The sequence below is a fragment of the Theropithecus gelada genome, chromosome 5, assembly GCF_003255815.1.
Source record: "Theropithecus gelada isolate Dixy chromosome 5, Tgel_1.0, whole genome shotgun sequence".
Lineage (NCBI taxonomy): Eukaryota > Metazoa > Chordata > Mammalia > Primates > Cercopithecidae > Theropithecus > Theropithecus gelada.
In genome coordinates, this window is record NC_037672.1 from 40,438,063 (window position 1) to 40,457,646 (window position 19,584).

Here is a 19,584-nt window from a genome sequence, read left to right on the forward strand (position 1 = left end):
AATCTCCCTATTCCCATGTTAACTGGTTGTTAAACATTTAGTAGAACACCCTTAGTCCTAGGCCATTTCTTAGGATGAGTTGATTATAAAGAATGTGGGAGTTGAACAGTGAGAACACATGGACCCAGGGAGGGGAACATCACACACTGGGGTCTGTGGGGAGTTGGGGGCAAGGGGATGGAGAGCATTAGGACAAATACCTAATGCATGTGGGGCTTAAAAACTAGATGACGGGTTAATAGGTGCAGCAAACCACCATGGCATGTGTATACCTATGTAACAAACCTGCACATTCAGCACAGGTATCCCAGAATTTAAAGTAAAATAACACAAAAAAATGACATTAAAAAGAATTTTTAAAATACAATCAAGGAACTTTTAGAACATAGTGAGTGTTTTAACAATAACACAATTGCCTTTTATTTATTTATTTTTAGAGACAAGGTCTTGCTCTGTTGCCCAGGCTGGAGTGCAGTGGCATTATAGCTCACTGTAACCTTGAACTCCTGGGCTCATGTGATCCTCCTGCCTCAGCCTTTCAGAGTGCTGGGATTCCAGACATGAGCTCCTGCACCTGGCCCTCACAATTGCCTTTTATATCTTTATTCCTTTCTTCATTTCCCCAGTCTTTTGGTTAATGGTGTGTGGCCACAAGTTCCCATTGTTGGTTGATTAAACATGGTTCTCACCTATTAGTTCTATAAAGAATAACCTTGCTTTTTTTTTTCTTTAATTTCAAGAGGATAGTCCAGTTTTGCATTGTTTCCTTAGAGTTCTTGGTAACACCCTGGAGACAGCACTTGTTCTTCATTGCTGTGGGCATTGTTCGTGGAGGTGGAGGTAAGGAGAGCCAGATACAGAGCCTGAGCAAGGTTCACTCCTGTGGAGGCCAAGATGGCTGCGCTGCCTCTGGCTGGGCAACACCACAGTCCGCATCACAAGGCTCAGTGATGAATGGCATTTTAGTGGGCTGCGTTACCACCTGCTGTCTGTATCACAAACCAGCCAAAAGAACAGATTTCCTGCCATAATACATTATTTATAAGTCTAAGGAACCAAAGGAAGATAAGTAGGGAAATATTTTGTTCCAGAAATGCCTGATGGTATTAAATGAGGCATCTTGTCTTCCTTCCTTCTGTTCCTCTCCACCCTCCCTTAATGGATATGTATTTTTCATTCCATAGGGGACTGAGTTGTATATAGGATTATTTCAAGCTGAATTCTCTGGGTACTTGTGATGATTTTTTAAAAACAAAGATAAAAATCCAGGGACCTGACAAAGATTGTTATTATTCCACCCCGGTGGTGATGAGTGAATTGATAATAAATGCACAGATGTGTTGATGTTTTTCTGGATTTGGGGGTTTATTTTCTTACTACACATTTTGAGGAAAAGGCACATTGAAGAGAGCAGAAGGTGGCATAGGCAGTGGAAGTCTGATCTTTCTTTGCAACTCCACTGATAATAGGAGGAAATCAGCAACATATTTAGACAACATGGCACACTGGCTAGGAGTGCAGGTCAGGAGCCAGACTGCCCAGCTTAGAATCCTGGGTCTGCCACCTGCTAGCTATAGGAAATTGGGCAAATTACTTAATGGTCTGTACTTTTGTTTCTTCATCTGCAGAGCAGGGATAATAATAATGCTTATATTCAGGCTCCTGATAGCCCACTGAGCACTTTTGTGTAAATTAGAAAAGGCAGCTCCCCAGGGTGGACTCTATGGCTTGGGTACAGACAGTAGCTTTATGTGAATTAGGAAAACAGAACTCTTCCTTCAGAGGAGTTTGCGTAGTTTAGCAAAGAGAGCTCAGGCTGGGTGTTTGCCCCAACATGACAGCCTGTGTAACCAGCCGTGGTAGCTCTGACTACCACACCAGGTGCTGAGGAGTAAATGAGTTGATAAAGATTCAATACAAGATGCTGCTATTATCATCATCATTATTTTGAGGTGACAAGCTAGCGTAGAAGAGGGTTCAGAAGAGCCTATAGATTCGTGCAGAGTAATCTTAGAAAATGAAGCAATTTGCTGAAAGCCCTTGGTTATTAGCAAAACTGTGGCTAGAGCCCAGTTGTCTTGACTTGGTTTTTCACAATCCTGACTAGGCGTTGCTACACAGCTATGTGATTCAAACAAAAGAACCATTGATAGAGGATAGGGGTGAGGGGCACTACGGTCAGTCCCAGCCCCAAGTGCCACTGAGAGCCATTCAGATAACAAACTCTTAGAAGATGATGGGTTTTCCTCCTAAAACCACACAGTATATTGGTTCCTTTGTCCAGAAGTTAAGTGTTAATTTAAACATATGCCATGAAGTAGGCACGTGGGGATCACAGCTACCATCTTAATGGTGGACTTGAGGAATATTAGTAGATGGATGAAGATGTATTTCTGTAATATTTGAACTAAATAGCTTTTAAAAGTAGTATTTTTCACTACAGTCTTTTCTGAGTAAAACTAAATGGAAAAAATACCTTTGTTTTTTATAAGAGGGAAAATAAGGGAGTTGAGCTACTGTGCAAGTTATGCTATATTTTTCCAGTTCCCTGTAAAACCTTTTTCATTATAAAATGTAACACAAGTATAGAGAATTACATGAAACAAATACATAGCTTAGCTAATCATTTAAGGTGAACAGTCTTGTAATGACTACTCAAATCAAAAATTAGTATTTTGCCACCCTGGAAGCGCATTTGTTGCTATCCCTCAATGATCACTCCTTCCTTCCTTCCTAAAATCACTCTTCTCATGTTCTGTTGATCACTTCCTTGCTTTTCTTGATAGTTGTGTTGCCCAAGTCAAGCCCTTTTAAAGGATAGGCTGTTTGAACTGTGATCGTTCTGTCTTTATGCTGAGCATTTCACCATGTTTTATTTTCATTTGGTAATCTAATAACTTGTTTGGGTGAATTCTAGTAGTTTCCTAACTTGAATTTGATGCCTTTTTAAATGCCAAGAATTGGCTACATACAACAGTTTTGTGGTTACTTTGGATTCTTAGTTAAACATTATCCAGTTATTAGAATATCAAATAGTGAAATTGATCACTTCTTCAGACAGCTCTACAACTGTTACAGGACTGTGTGTTCTTGGCAGAGCCTCTAGTTTTGGTTCTTTGTCTGAACTCTGGAAGCCAAGGGGCTCAACCCCTTCTTCCTCCCCATCCTCATTGGTAACGTCATGTCAATTTAATGGCTAGTAAGTGCCATTTCTGTGTAGTAAGCAGGTGAAGAGTGAGTTGAACATAAATGTAGTGACCGATAGTGAACTGGCAAATGAGTATCATTAGAGAAAATCAATATGAAAAACTCCTAGAAATTAATGAGGTGGCACTGGACAGGTTGTTGACCTGAGTATTTTCCATGGGCTGTTGAACTACTTTTAGCCCTAGCCCCCAAACATTTTATTATGAATGTTTTGAAACATTCAAAAGAAAGAAAAAGAAAAGGGACGGAAGAGGAGGGGAGGGAGATTGGTTCAAATAGACCCATATACCCACCATCTAGTTTCAACAGTTGTTAGCATTTTCTATATTTGTCCCCTACACACACATACCACTCTCGTATTTTTTCGGTCATTTCAAAATAAATTATAGATGTCAAAACTCTTTCCCTTTATTTTAGTATGCGTCTCCAAAGTGCAAGACCACTCCCCTATATAACCACCATGCCATTATCACTCTTTTTTGTTTGTTCAAAATAGTGTGTCACTTGGTCCTCCAGGCTAGAGCACAGTGCTGTGATCACAGTTCACTGTAGCCTCCAACTCAAGCTATCCTCTTGCCTTAGCCTCCCAAGTAGCCGGGTCTACATGCATGCACCACCACACTCGGCCATTTTTTTTTTTTTTTTTTCATAGAGGTGGGGTCTCACTGTGTTGCCCATGCTGGTCAAACTATTGGCCTCAAACAATTCTTTCACTTCAGTCTGTCAAAATGCTGGGATTACATGCGTGAGCCACTGCGCCCAGCATCACTCTTAATAAGGTGAACAGTGATTATCATCACATGGCCAGCATATATTTAGCTTTCCCCAAATGTGCCCAAAACATTAATTATAAATATTCTTTTAAAGTAGGATCTCATTAAGGAATATACATTGCAATTGGTCATTATGTCTCATGAATCTCTTATCTAGAATAGCAACCCCTCCACTTTTCTTCATGACATCAACTTTTTGAAGTCCAATTCTCTTATACAATGTGTCATTTTTTGGATTTGCATGATTATTTCTTCATAGTCTCATTTAACACAGATAACGTGTGTAGGAGGTTATCACATGGGCTTCCCCATGTGATTTTGTGCTCAGCACTTACAAACCCGGATCCATTGTTGAAGTGGCAAATTTGCCTCAACTAGATTTTCTCTCCCCTGGGCAGGATTTCTGAACAAAAGTTGCAGCCACCTGATTTAGACACTCCAGTTATGGATTTTCTTCTCCTTAAATATGAAGCTTGAAAAAAAATAATAGAACTACCATTTTTGCACACTCAGTAAGTACTAAATGTCCTATTAGATGGTTCCTACCCATGATTTCCAACCTGTAACAGGTTGAAAATTGGACTGTTGTCAATCAGACTTCCATAACCATCTTTTATAGGGAGCAGGCTCAGAGAAATGAAGTCATTTGTCCAGTTCTCAGGTGTCAGACCTGGAATTGGAATGTAGATCTGCCTAATTCACAGGTTTTATACTTCACTGTGCTGAGGGCTAGCTGACAGTTAGATGCACTGATTTGCCAAAATTAGCCAAGAACTGGTGGGGCGTGGTGGCTCACTCCTACAATCCCAGCACTTTGGGAGGCCGAGGTGGGTAGATCATGAGGTCAAGAGATTGAGACCATGCTGGCCAACATGGTGAAACCTCGTCTCCACTAAAAATACAAAAATTAGCTGAGCATGGTGGCACACATCTCTAGTCCCAGCTACTCAGGAGGCTGAGGCAAGAGAATCTCTTGAACCTGGGAGGCGGAGTTTGCAGTGAGCTGAGATTGCGCCACTGCACTCCAGCCTGGCGACAGAGTGAGATTCCATCAAAAAAGAAAAAAAAAAAAGCCAAATACTGAAACATTTATTCAAGGAGCAACATGATACCCAGGTAACAATAACACTGTGGTCAAAGCACATCTCTGCTCCTTGAAATGGAGGCAACCCATGTAGCCTATGAGCTCTCCACTAGTCCATTTTCTTTCTGGACTCTTCCTTCTCCCTGCTCTCAAGTCAGTTACTAAGGCTTTATGCTGTGATAGAGCTCATTTTGAGTGTTGTCTGTCTTTCTGTGCAGCTTCTGTTCTTCCTTTTTGCAAGGCAAGGACAACTTAAGGATGTGCACACACAGTTTTGCTAAACCCCACTCACACATGTCTCTGGACTGACCCATTTTCTGCATCTAGATCATACAAGGGCTCGAGCAAAGGAATTAATGCTCCCAGGGTGCTTTTGAGCATCGGCTGTATTCTTAATTAGATTTTTTTTTGTAGAGTCTGTCAGTCTGTGTCTATAAACAGTGCCTTCTGGTTTTCTGATGACATGATGAAAATATAAATGGATTCTGCAGATTGCATTTTATTATCCTCAATATTAAGCACTCAGAACTGGTGCTGGAGGGAATTATGGTCGGATAATTTTGATTAAATAACCTCAGGCCTGGACTTCTGTGTTGTTTCTTTGCCAACACAAACTGAATAGATATAGGGAACTATTGTTATTAAAGAAAGTGTAGCAGTGTAACTGCCACAGAAAGAAGAGTTGGGCTTCAGAATGCAGCGTGGTGGGGCAGTGAAGCCCTGGGCTGGGCGAAAGGAGAACTGAGTCTAGACTCATCCTTGCTGCTAGCTAGTTATATGACGTTGAGCAAGTCACCTGATTTCCAGGACATTATTTTCCTCATCTATAAAATCCAGGGGTTGTGCGTATAACCTGAACTTTAGCATAAAGAAAGGACATGGATGGATCCCTAGAAAGATCCCTGGATGCTGTGTGGGAGATGGCTTGTGGAAGGGCTGGAGTGGAAGTAGAGAGATCCCTCAGGTGGCAACTGCTATTGTCTTGCTGAGAGGTGATGGGAGCCTACACTAGAGTCATAGTGTAGAGACAGAGAGAAAAGGACAGACCTAAATATATTTTGGGTAGAGAATGTTATTCTTCTTGGTGGTTTGAATGTATCTCTGTGTTACTGGGGGAGGGAGATGGTAGTGCCATTCATTGATATGGAGGAGACCAGAGGTAGAACAGGTTGGAGTAGGGAACAGATGTTAAGACTTTGGTATTGATGTTAGTGTGCAATAGTTTTTTTTTTTTTTTCTTTTGAGACCGAGTCTCTCTCTGTCACCCAGGCTGGAGTGCAATGGTGCAATCTTGGCTCCCTGCAACCCTCGGTCTCTTGGGTTCAAGCAATTCTCCTGCTTCAGCCTCCTGAATAGCTGGGATTACAGGTGTGTACCACCATTCCTGGCTTATTTTTGTATTTTTAGTAGAGTTGGGGTTTCACCATGTTGGCCAGGCTGGTCTCCCAACTTCTGGCCTCAAGCGATCTGCCTGCCTCGGCCTCCCAAAGTGCTGGGATTACAGGTGTGAGGCACTGTTCCCAGCCTGAAATAGTCCTAGGTACCCAAGTGGAGACGTTGACTAAGAAATTGGATATTTGATTCTGGACCAGAGATCAGTACTGCATGTAAAAATGTGAGTTATCATCATCTGTGAGTTGTAGAGAGTCATAGGATTGGATGGGACTATCCAGGGAAGGAGCTGGGGGTGGTACAGAGAGAAGAAAAGAGACTCGAAGAGAGGAGAAAAATGCTTGCAATTACAGCTAGGAGGAGAATGACATAGAAGTCCCAAAGGCTATGGAGAAAGGAATATTTATTTAAGGAAGGAGAAGGAAATCAGGAGTGTCTGCTGGTGGGGAAGACTAGGAGAGGCAAGGGATCCAAAATGGAGGGAGAGGGTGACTGTCATACTGCTGCGATGTTACAATGAAATGAGAAAAATGTCTTTTGGGTTAGACAGTATGACAATATTAGAATATAAGAGGAGAGCTGGGAAAGCATGGCCTTATTTAAGATCAGGGAGGAAGCTGAAAAAAGGACTGGAAAGGGAAAAACCAAGAATGAGATCCGTGACAATTTTATTATTGCTGCCAATAATGATAATGGAATGTCCTGAGCTCTTACAATGGAGCAGGCAATGTAGTCTGGGTTTTATAGACATTAATTTATTCTTCATGCAAACCTTTGGAGTAGGTTCTATTAGCATGTCTTAATTAGGAAAGTTGGTGCAAGTTCATTAATTGCCTAAGATGATTTAGCTTATGCTGGGGGTCTGAGAGTACAAGGATTTCCAGTGACTTAAATGAGGACAGCTTGCAGATGGCTAAGCTATGATGATAGGGTAATGGGTGTAGGATACTTATATAGGAAGTTTGGGCTGTGACAGGAAGGAGAAGAACAGGATGGTGATTGAAGGTCTGGATTGAATGAGGGTTTTTAGGAAAAGAGGAAACTCATGCTGTCAGTAGAGAAATGATGGATACTGTGGGTAGAGGGGTAGGGTTGACATAAAAAGGCAGGACCTAGGGATGAGAAGGGGTAGGGCCCAGAGCCTTGATAGAGGAACCCAGTTTAGGAAGGAGAGAATATATTTCTGCCTTTTGAGCTGGCAGGATAAAATGAAAAGATAGGTGTGGCTATGGCATGTTGTCGGTGGGTGTGTGGGGCCAGGGATGGTGGTTCTAAAGGAAAGTCTTCCCCGATGGTCTCTCTCTCATTGCAATTCCAACCATGAGGTCATAGGCTATACATGGGGCTGGGAGAGTCCACGGAGAGATAATTAGGAGCAACAAGCAAAATGTCATTCTGGAAGAATCTCTTTAGAAGTAGGAAATTGATGAGAAATAGGGAAATTGATTACTTCCCTTGCTCCCATCTTCTGGGGTGTCTCTTTTGCTCTGGGTTCAGGTGTAACCTGTAGTACTGGCACACAAGGTCCTTCACCATCTCGACCATGTCTGCTCTGGTACCTCACCACCTACCACCCTTCTCATCCCCACCTCCCGGGACTCCTGTGCTCAGCTCTTTGAGCTTTTGGTCTTTGTTCAAAGAAACCTTTGTACAGGTCTTTGTATCTGCCTGAAGCGCTCTACTTCATCTCCTTCCTTGGGAAATTCCTTCTCATCTCAGGACCAACTTAAATGTCAGCCACTCAAGGGCCTTCCCTGACTGTCTTAGGAGAGGGAGTTTATTCTTCAGCCCTTGTATAATATTTTGCTCAAATGCTGCACAAAGGGTGCTTAACTGTGGCATCAACTCTGTAGACACGTTCCCTGGGTTAAATCCAGGCTCCATTATTCACTAGTTTTGTGCCCTTGGGCAAGCTACTTAACCTTTTTGTGCCTGGATTTCTTTGGCTTTAAAATGTAAGCAATAGTCAAACACCATAAAGTTGTTAATGAGGTTTAAATAAATTAATATGCGACAAGCATTTAGAACAGAGAGGGCATATGGTAGTGATATGAATGTAAGCTGTTGTCATTCAACTATTTCTTCAGTTATGCAATTTGTGTGCATTGCTTCTTCCATGCTCGTGTGCCTCTCTTCCATAAATTTATTGAAAACCACACATCTCTTCCATCAATCTATTGTTTTCTAATGTTTTATTTTTTTTCCTGGACTGTGATTTCTGCAGGATTGGGCCCAGATCTTGTCATTTTGGTCTTATGCACACCTTTTACACTGACTGACATAAAACAGGTATTTGGTAAATGATTTATTGGTTGATTTCTAATTCTGGCTTAGATGAGTGTGATTCATCAATGTTTACAAATCGCTTCTGTAGAATTTTGATTCGATTGTTTCTAGCAATCCCACAAAGGATATATTCCTCAGAAAATGTCAAAAGTAAGATAAATTTTGTTCTGTTTTATTACACAATTTAGGTATAAAATATGCAGAGATGTTCTTTTGAGTTAAGGCAAATATAATCAGAAGAGAGTAAGCATAATGAGCTACAGATTATCTTCAGTGAACTAATGAGGTGTTTGTAGGAGGAAATTACGGTCTTCTGAAAAGTGTGCCTGCTTTTGTACAATTTAGGGAAAATATTCATGTCTTTCAAAAATTGCCAAAATCTGTTAAATCTAGTATTTTGTTCCAGTTGCTTGAATCTAGGCACCCTTATTTCATCAGCCAACAGAATCTCCTCTTAAGATCATTATAATAGGGTTTGTCAACATTTGTTTAAACTCTTCTTCAGATAGATAGTTTGTGAGTGGACTGTAGTTGTCTACCAGATTGCTTTCAAAAAACAACCAAAGATTAATGAAAATGTTTATAAAATACCTTATATAAAAATGGGAATGATCAGGCTGGGAGACTGATTCTTGGCAGCCTTTGACTTTTTATGGCAATTACATAATAACAATAGTTACAAAGAAATTAGCGGAGTGGAGCATACTGATATACAATGTTTTATATCACATTATAAACACACTGTGAAAATGTTGCCATAAAGTTGTGTGGTTTTCTTTATTAGACTGTTTTTTTTTTAAAGTCCCCCATGTTTCTTATTTGGATGGTTCAGAGCAGTTCCATTGACATAGACAAACTTAGAAACATAATTACCTTTTAGTTCTGTGGAAAGGAAATAGGATACAGATGAGCTTCCTCAATAATTACTTCCATAAAATAGTGTGATCACACATTAAAATCTCCTCTTGCTTCTTTCTGCTTTTGGTGTAACTGCTAAAGTAGAGGAACACTTTTCTTTTCCTTTAAAATCATCAAGATTTTGGCGAATTATCCATTCATTGATTGTGTTAATCTTCGTGTCCCTGTAAGAAATATTTTGGTTAGTGAATTAATCCTAAAGCATAAAGCAAGAAAAATCTGGTATTGGGCTTCCTTGAAAGGCATATAGGGCATAGTTGGTGACATAATTGCCACCGTAAGTACTTCTGAGGGTCCCCTTGAATGGAGACATATATCGGAGTTTATTATGCCCACCTTTAAGATAGTGGTGTCCACTAGTTTTTGTCCATGCATGCCCATTAGTTTGTGTGTTTGTATGTTTACTTGTTTGGTTTTATGTTGAGCACCATTAGGGAACTATGAGAACTTTCACTTAACCTTGAGTGAGATGGGGAGCTATGGGGGTGGGAGCGGGGTCTGAGTGGAATGGTAGCATCATCTAATTTTATAGGATTACCCTGACTGCTGGGTTGAGAATAGATGGACAGGAGGCAAGGGTAGAAGCAGCAAGACCAGTTAGGAGACTCTTGACCTATGTAGGTGTGACAGTGGCTTGGAAAAAGACAGTAGAATGCAGGCAGTTAGAAGCAATGATTCTGGCTAAGTTCTGAAGGGAGAATCAACAGGATTTGTTGATAGATGTGGTTAGGTGTAAAAAGATAGAGGTCAAGCATAACTCTTAAGATTTTGGCCAAACAGCTGCAAAGATAGAGCTCTAAGGATTAAGTGATCAATGGGCAAGGATCAAGAGGGTAAGAGAGCAGGATCTGGGGGGCTGATGAAGTGCTCCTGACATTGCATGCAGCTCTTCCCCTGCTGTCCCCTGAATGCTTCTCAATCTGGGCTCTCTTTTCATCACTTCCATCTCAGGCTCTTTTTAAGAGCTCTGCTAAACTTCCCCGTTCTGCTAAGTTTCCCCTTCTGCTAAGCTTCCCATCCTGCCCTTGTGTCTTTGGAGAGTGATCATGAGCTGATGGTTTGCCCAGTGCCTTGTCTGGAAGGTTACTGAGAGTCGTTCATCAGTCAGGATCCGGGTGGCACAGTAAGGGAAGGCAGTCACTTTTTATATGCCCTGCAAATGGACTGTTGGTACTGGTGGTTGATTCTTGGCAGCTGTTTTGCTGTTTATAGCAATGGCTTATGCTATCATGAGGGGAACAGGAATTAGCAGTCTTTATTGTTAGTATATAGAATGTGTGATATTGTAAACATATTATAAAGATGTTGCTGAGAAGGGTTGTTGAGACAGGCCATTCTAAATCCTGACTACAGTGGAAGGTCCTCCCTCTGTGGTTCTGAACTGCTGGCTTAGTTTAGTATACAAGGTGAGGGCTTTGTGAAATGTACTGTGCATAGGAATCATATGGGAATCTTTTTAAGATGCTGTTTCTGATTTAGTAGTTCTTAGAGGGGGTGGAAGCATTGAGAATCTATGTTTCTTTCTTTCTTTTTTTCTTTTTTCTTTTGAGACGGAGTTTTGCTTTGTCAGCCAGGCTGGAGTGCAGTGGCGTGATCTCAGCTCATCGTAACCTCCGCCTCCTGGGTTCAAGCAATTCTCCTGCCTCAGCCTCCTGAGTAGCTGGGATTACAGACGCATGCTACCACGTCCAGCTGATACACACACACACACACACACACACACACACACACACACACACACACATATATATATAGTGTCTGTAATCTTATATATCGTATTTTTAGTAGAGACAGGGTTTCACCATGTTGGCCAGGCTGGTCTTAAACTCCTGACCTTGTGATCCACCTGCCTCGGACTCCCAAAGTGCTGGGATTACAGGTGTGAGCCACCACGCCTGGCTGAGAATCTGTGTTTCTAATATTAATTGCAGGTGAAGATGCTGCTGCTACTGGTCTAAGGACCAAATTTTCAGTGGCTTGGTCCTTGGTGAATTTCTGCAGTCTGTACAGCTGTTGATCCTCCTAACAAAGATCCAAGTGCATCTATCCTAAATAGATGGAATGGATGGCATTTGAATTGGTAGAGAGCAGTGTGAAGACCATGCTTGGACCTAATGGGCATGGGAGAGGGATGACAGAGAGCAGAGGAAGAGGAACAGTGGTGGAAACTAGCATCTTCCTGCAAACACATGGTGCCTATTCCCAGAATTGGGAGTCTAAGAAGTTGAATTTGATCAGACTACATCTTGGAGGACTTTTGATTTGCAGACTGACTTTTAGATTGTTATATCAATCCCTACTTGAAAATTTTCAGTGGCTATGCATTACATGCCAGGATAATTTTAAATGGTAAATGAGCAATTTAGGTTGTATGTAGGGCACCAATTTTTTTATATTCTTTTTTTTTTTTTAGACAGGGTTTCGCTCTGTCACCTAGGCTGGAGTGCAGTGGTGCAATCTTGGCTCACTGCAACCTCCGCCTCCCGGGTTCACATCGTTCTCCTGCCTCAGCTCCCGAGTAGCTGGGACTATAGGCGCTGGCCAACACGCCTGGCTAATTTTTTGTATTTTTAGTAGAGACGGGGTTTCACCGTGTTAGCCAGGATGGTTTCAATCTCCTGGCCTCGTGATCCACCAACCTCGGCCTCTGAAAGTACTTTTTTTTTTTTTTTTCTTAATAGTTACGTTATCTTGTATTTATCATAAGACTTTAGATTGCTTTTCTCATCAATCGGTGAGCTTCCTGCATACAGTGGCCACAGTTCATGTGTGGTTCTCTCTCTAGATCCTGCTCATTATCATTGCTCAATACATGGAGAAACGCCTAGGTAAAGTGAACCAGAGATTCTGAAATAAATATAGCTAAACTTTGTTGGGTTCTCAATGTTGGCACTGTTTTCACTATAACATAATGCTTTTAACAAAAATGTAAAGACTTATGACAAAATGTTTTAGAACCTTTCTAATCACTTCTTGGTGAACAAAGTTTAGTATTACAGAGAGGATTAGTGATGTTTCCAAAATGTAAATCATTCTGACAGATGACCCATCAGTGGCAGACAAATCATGTACAGATTCTGGGAAAAAAATGACAACATGTTTAAAGTCTATGTTTAAAATATTAACTTTTTAAATGGGATATTTCTTAATTTATTTTGGGAAAACTAGATATTCATAAACTGTTGAATGACTTTTTAAAATTCATTTTCTTACCGTCCCTCAAATAAGAATGAGAGGATATTAACAAAAAAATTGTTTGTGACATTACATAATGGGAGTGGTTAATGAGCATTGAGACCATTTAGTTTCTTTAGACTGTTTTATTTGTAACAAAAAATCTTGTTTGATTTTTCTGATGGTTAAAGTAATATATATTGTAGAAAGTTTTAGGAAAATATTGAAAAATTTAAAAAGTAAAGTAAAAATCATATATGATTCCCAATGTGAAGAAATACCATTTTTGGCATATTTTGTGTATGTGTCTTATAATATCTGTCTGGTTTTGGTATCAGGGTAATAGTAACATAGTAAAATCAATTGGGAAGTATTCTTTCGTTTTCAATTATCTGGAAGAGTTTGTGTAGAATTGCATTATTTCTTCCTTAGACATTTGGTACTATTTATTAGGTAAGCCTTCTGGGCCTGACATTTTCTTTGTGAGAACGTTATCTATCTATGTCTTTGTTGAGTGAATTATGGCTGTTTGTGTCAAGGGATTTATCAAGTTCATCTAAGTTGACAAATTTATTGGTATAAATTTATAACTTTTCTTGTTATTCTTTTAGTATCTATAGTATCTGTAATAATGTCATCGCTGTCATTCTTGATGTCAGTAATTTCTGCCTTCTTTCTTTTTTGACTAAAAACAAAAGGGTTACCAATTTTATTGGCTAAGAGTTTATTAATATAGCCAAAGGTTTCTAAATTTTATTGATCTCACAAAACCCCCCACCAGCTTTTGGTTTCTTTGATTTTTCTCTATTGTTTTTCAGTTTTGTATTTGATTGATTTCACTCCTGAGCTTCCCCCCTTTCTTCTACTTAATTTGGCCTTAATTTGATGAGATAAAGCACAATTCATTGATTTGAGATGATCTTTTCTGATATGGGCATTTTGTGGCATTCCTTTCTTCTAAATACTGCATTAGTGTCTTTCCATACATTTTGATATTACCATATTCTTTCACTACAAAATACATTCTAATTTCTTTTTGATTTCTTCTTTGATCAATGGGTTATTAAGAATTATGTTATTTAGTTTAAAAATGTTTGGGGGATTTTCCAGTGATATTTCTGTTGTTAGCTTAGAATTTAATTCCATTGCAATCAGATAATATATTTTGTATGAATTCTTTTAATTGTATTGAGATTTGTGTTCTGACTCAGAATTTGGATGGTCTTCATAAATGCTCACTGTGAACTTTAAAAAATGTACATTCTGCAGTTTTAGGGTAGAATATTCTAGGAGTGTCATTTAGGTCTGTTTGGTAGATAGCGTTGGTCAAGTCTTCTATAGCGTTATTGATTTTTCTCTCTGCTTGTCCTGTCAATTATTGAAGGGAGATATATAAATCTCTGACTCTGTTTGTGGATATGTCCATTTCTCTGTATAGTTCTATCTGTTTTGGCTTGTGTATTTTGAAGCTTTTTAATTAGGTGTGTGGATGTTTAGGATTCTTACATCTTCCTGATTAGTGAGCCTCTTTATCATTATCAAATGATTTTATTTCTGTTGTTATTTTTGTTATGAAAGTTTCTTTGTCTGATATACAGTTATATCAGACTTTCCCGGAAAAGAATATGTATTTCCCAAACAATACAGTGTGACAACGATTTACATATAACCATATATATATGGTTAATCCAGCTTTCTTTTGATTAGTGTTATGGTATATCTTATTTTATTCTTTTATTTAACTTTTTGTGTCTTTATATTTAAAGTGCATTTCTGTAGGCAGTATATAGTTGTTGGGTCCTGCTTTTTTAGCCATTCTGACAATCTCTGTCTTTTAATTGGGGATGTTTAAACCATTTATATTTAAGGTAGGTATTGACATGATCAGGTTTAAGTTTATAATCTATTTTTTTTTCTATTTGCTCCTTCTGTTCTTTGTTCCCCTTCCCCTTTTTTGTTGCTTTTAAAATTGTTAGTATTTTTTATGATTAATTTTATCTTCTTTCTTGGTTTGTTAGCTATAACTTTATTTTGCTGTTTTAGAGGTTGCTTTAGGGTTTATAGTCAAGTCAGGCTTCATATCCATGAGTTCTACATCTGTGGGTTCAACCAACTGTGGACCAAAAATATTTGAAAAAAAAAAGCATCTGTTTTTGTTTTCATTATTTCATAAACAATACAGTGTAACAACTATATAGCATTTACATTATGTTATGCAGTGTAATCTGGAGATGATTCAACATATACTGGAAGATGTGCATAGGTTATATGCAAATACTACACCATTTTTTATCAGAGACTTGAGCATTCACAGATTTCGGTAGCTGAGATGGGTTTTGAAAGCATTCCCCCATGGATATTGAGGGATGCCTGTATACGTACTTACCTGGTATATTTTAGGTGCTCAATAAATATTTACTGAATGAACACATGAACAAATGTCTCCCTGGTGCCCAGGCCACAGGGCTGCTGAGAGCCAGAGGCACCAAGAGTGGTTGTCAATCCTGTGCTGTCAGACAATTATTCTTTCCCAGCTTTCAATTTTTTCTCTTTTATGCCATATTATTAATGGATATTGACTTTAATCTTCCTGTCTTGATGTTAGTACCTTGAGATTAGGCATCCATATCCTCTGCTCCCTGAGTCCGTGGAGGTTTCAGTAAATAGGGACTTTATCCTCAGGTGCGCTTTCTCCAGGCTTTTTGAAAGTGTGCGTGGGGTGGGTCCTCTGGATGAAAGAGACTGTGGCCTTGACTGACTGTGCCCAAACCCCCAGAAGTAAGAAATTCTTATCAGGAAGGGCAGATATTTTTTAAGGTAGTAAATAGAAAAAAAGGCTTCAAAGAAATGGTCTAAATTTAACCTTAGTTGATCTAGGCAAAGCTATACATGGGAAGGAAATTCAGGCCTAACAGATTTTCCCCATTCTTGGAATGCCACCAGTTTTGTCAAGGTTCTTGAAAAAAAATTATATATATATAATTATATATATATGTAATTATATATAATTATATATATATAATTATATATATAATTTATATATATACACACACATACATATATACACATATACAATTATATATATACACACACACATGCACACACACATATATATATGATTGGGCTTCTCGATTTAAAAAGAAAAACTTATACTCTCTTTTTCTTTTCTCTTTTGCAGCAAGTAACTGGCAGAAGTTTTGGTGATAAAGATTTTCGGACAGGTTTAGAAAATGGAATCCTCCTCTGCGAGTAAGTATAGCCTATATTCAGTTGATTTTATTCAAAAAACATCATTAATACTATCCAGTTTGGCTGTAAGACTTCTAGTGTTTTGTTTTGAATTTATTCACAGTTTGAATCTGAAACTCAAAAAATCACTGGGCTAGACAAGAAACACAAGTCAGTGTGGCAGCCTTGGTGTTCCAGTAGGGAGTGGTGGGGACTGTGGCAACTGCAAACAGACAGAGAGAGAGCATCTGGTAGCTGCTGCTCAGCTCCAATAATCTTTCACTGTGCATCAATTTGATCCCATGTAATTGTAAGGGTGGACCTAATTGTGGTAAAAGTAAAACTTTTCTCCCCATTTAAATCCCAAACAAAAGCAGCTTGCACCAAAAGTGGACACAATATACTTACAACATCTTAAAAGCATGCCGGGTAATGTTCCTCACTTTGCCTGTTTCACTGGTGTATTTTGAATATGTTTAATTTGTGCTGTTGGCAAAATTTAAATGTGAACAATAACTACAGTGTTTAATTTTTGTGTTTCGAAGAATTCGGGGCTCCTGTGGAGTAGCTCTAGATATAAAATAAGCAGAGCCTTCATACTTATAAAGTATAGACATAAATTTCAAGATTTATGGATAGACGTAAATTTTAAGATTTCAAAATTTGCATTTATTTAACAAGTTCTGTAATTTCAATACTGATTTTTGTTTTATTGAGGTGAAATGTACATACAGTGAAACACATAGCTCCTAACTGTACAATCTAATGAGTATTGAAAGATTTGTGCATGTATGTAACCTATACCCTAATCAAGATATGAAACAAAAAGTTTCCTCATGCCCCTTCTCATTCAATCTCAAGCCCCTGGAGACAAGCACTGTTCTGATCTCTATCACAGTAGGATCTGTTTTGCCTTCTCTTATACTTGATTTCAATGGAATGACATAGAATAAACTCTTGTTTTTGACAACTTTCAGAATATTGCTTGGGATCCAATGATAACATGGAAGGAGTGTGGGTTTGGAGCCTGAGGACTAGAGATTGATGTTCTTACTTTACCCCTAAGTCATTTAATCTCCTCAAGTCTCATTTTTTTTCTAAAATCATAATAAAAAATTTATAACTCTATTTCATAGGCTTTTTATGAGCTTCAAAAGAATAGAGTGAGGCACTTTCAAAGATTGTGCAGCACTGTACAGATGTTGACTATTTTGTTGAACCTCTCAACACAGCCCTTGTCAGCATTTTTTTCTGCCTCCCGCCTGCTCTTTCTTCAAAGAAAAATGTATATCTTCTATTTGATGTTTCCATATTCTCTTTCCTACGAAGTCTCTCCACCCTACTCGTATATCCCTCACCACCTCTTTTCTCATTATTACATCTAAATCAGAGCTTAACTCTTAGGTAAGCTGTAATTACTTCAGCACCTCAGTGGATGCAAGCCAGTCAGGCTCTGAACTCTTTCCCTCTGTTCTAGCACTTGCTTTTCCCATGATTCTGGGCTTAGCCCTCTCCAAATATTAACAGACTAGCTAAAATCTGATCTAATTCATGCGGACCATGTTGGTTCAATTGAAGTGGGTCTTTAGTCCAATTTTTGTTTACCCAACATTTGCTCCAGAGATTCTTGTAGGCATCCACTTCTCTGCTATATTCTCATGCCTGGGTAGGTAGAATGAAATTGTCTAAGTCCTCTGATCACAGGGAATTAGACCCACTGGTGTATTTGAAGGAGCATGAGCTTTGGAGTCTGCGGACTAGGGATCAAGCCCTTGTTTCCTCAGTGGGACTCTAGCTAGCAGCCCCAGCAAAGAGTTTGCTAAAGTGGAATGAACCACATAGGAGGCCTGAGGCAAGGAGAGCCAGTAGCATGAACCTCTGCTAGGTCCTTTGAGAGAAAGCTGGGTCAGGAGCCAGCGAAACCAGATGCACACAAATTTCTAGGCATGGAAATTGCAGAGCAATGAGAACCAAAACCATGACCCAGGAGCTGCATGCAATGGTGGCTGGGGACGACGGAGGAAGAGAGTTTTCTTCCTCACGCTTATGGCTAGGTTTTGTCTAAGTCGAGACTATTAGGCTGCCACAGACTGAGATTAGCAGGTGTATTTTCTGGGACTTGTACCCCAAAGCCAGTCTAGCAAAAAGGGGGACTTACTCTGTTGAAAATATGGGATTGTTTGATGGCGGGGGCCAAAAGCCGGGACACTCAGCATGGAGGATTTTAGGAAGTTGAAGGCTCCCAGACAGTGGAGCCACACAGGTGTCAAACACCTGTCTTTGGAGATTAGATTAGAATGCCTAAGACTGTACCACTCTCTAGAACCGGAGAGAGTTTAGTGGATGACGATGATTAGGAGTTCTAACTCATAGCTACCCCACACCACAGAAACGTTTAAAAATATAAGGACTCTCTACAATTTCAAATTTTGAAAACTAAGCAGTTTAGCTCTTCCTAGAATGGGGCTTTTTATAGTATATAGGCTTTAAAAAGTTATTTGATGCTTTCCAGTTTTGTGGTATTCAAAATAGAAGCCCAGTTGGTATCTTGGAGCAGTGTTATCCCAGTTGGCAAATACATGAGCAGCATTGTTGAATTCTTTCTTTTGTTCAACAAATGCTCATCTTTTTGTCCAAGCTGGATCCACTCTAAATGTTGGTAGCAACTGTGTAGAGACACCAGCATCTTTGTTCACTAAAAATTTCCTGAGCTGTTGTAGGAGTCTAAAGAAACAAGCCAAAAAAACCTTCATCATTTTCATCAAACAGAAGGGTACCTTCTGGGCCTGGAGTCTGTTTTTTCCCCTGACTAGCCTGTTTTCAAACTTAACTGTGGTCTCTAAGGAATATTATTATACCTATTTTACAGAGAAAGTAACTGAGGTACAAAGGATTAAATAACTTGGCTAAGGTCATACAGATAAAAAGTATTTAAGTTTGGCCGGGCACGGTAGCTCTCGCCTGTAATCCCAACCCTTTGGGAGGCGGGGTGGGTGGGTCACCTGAGGTCAGGAGTTCAAGACCAGCCTGGCCAACATGGTGAAACCCCATCTCTACTAAAAATACAAAAAATTAGCCGGGCTGGGTGGCGGATGCCTGTAATCCTAGCTACTCAGGAGACTGAAGCAGGAGAATTGCTTGAACCTGGGAAGCAGAGGTTGCAGTGAGCTGGGATCGTGCTACTGCACTCCAGCCTGGGCAACAAGAGCAAAACTTCGTCTAAAAAAAAAAAAAATTAAGTTCAGGAGGTCTGATCCCTTAACTCTTGCTCTTAATCACTGCCCTGTTCTAGAATTGGGATTTTAATGGGAGAGAAAAGAAAGAGATTGGCGGGTGGAGAGAGGAGAGGGCATTAGTGTCTGCAGAGCTAAATGTGGGGAGGGTGGCAGTGCAGAGGGTGAACCACGGGGTCTCAGCTGGGCAGAGGACAAAGAAGGACTGCGTGGGGTTGGTGGTCTTAGAAAAATATAAGCATCAGGGGCCTGGTGGTCCCACTTGGGCTAAGAAGGCAGCTTCAATAAA

At 39.6% G+C, this 19,584-nt stretch overlaps 1 protein-coding gene across 13 annotated transcripts in view; it reads left to right on the plus strand.

Annotated features, from left to right (window-relative positions):
- Positions 1–19,584, plus strand: part of LIMCH1 (LIM and calponin homology domains 1) — a 349,028-nt gene that overhangs the window by 117,479 nt on the left and 211,965 nt on the right. For all 13 annotated transcript variants that reach the window (XM_025385019.1, XM_025385005.1, XM_025385009.1 and 10 more), the window contains exon 2: positions 16,013–16,083. Coding sequence is in view for 12 of the 13 variants with exons in the window: in XM_025385005.1 (XP_025240790.1) it covers positions 16,013–16,083 (71 nt within the window). In the remaining variant the exon portion in view is untranslated. The remainder of the gene's footprint in view (positions 1–16,012; positions 16,084–19,584) is intronic.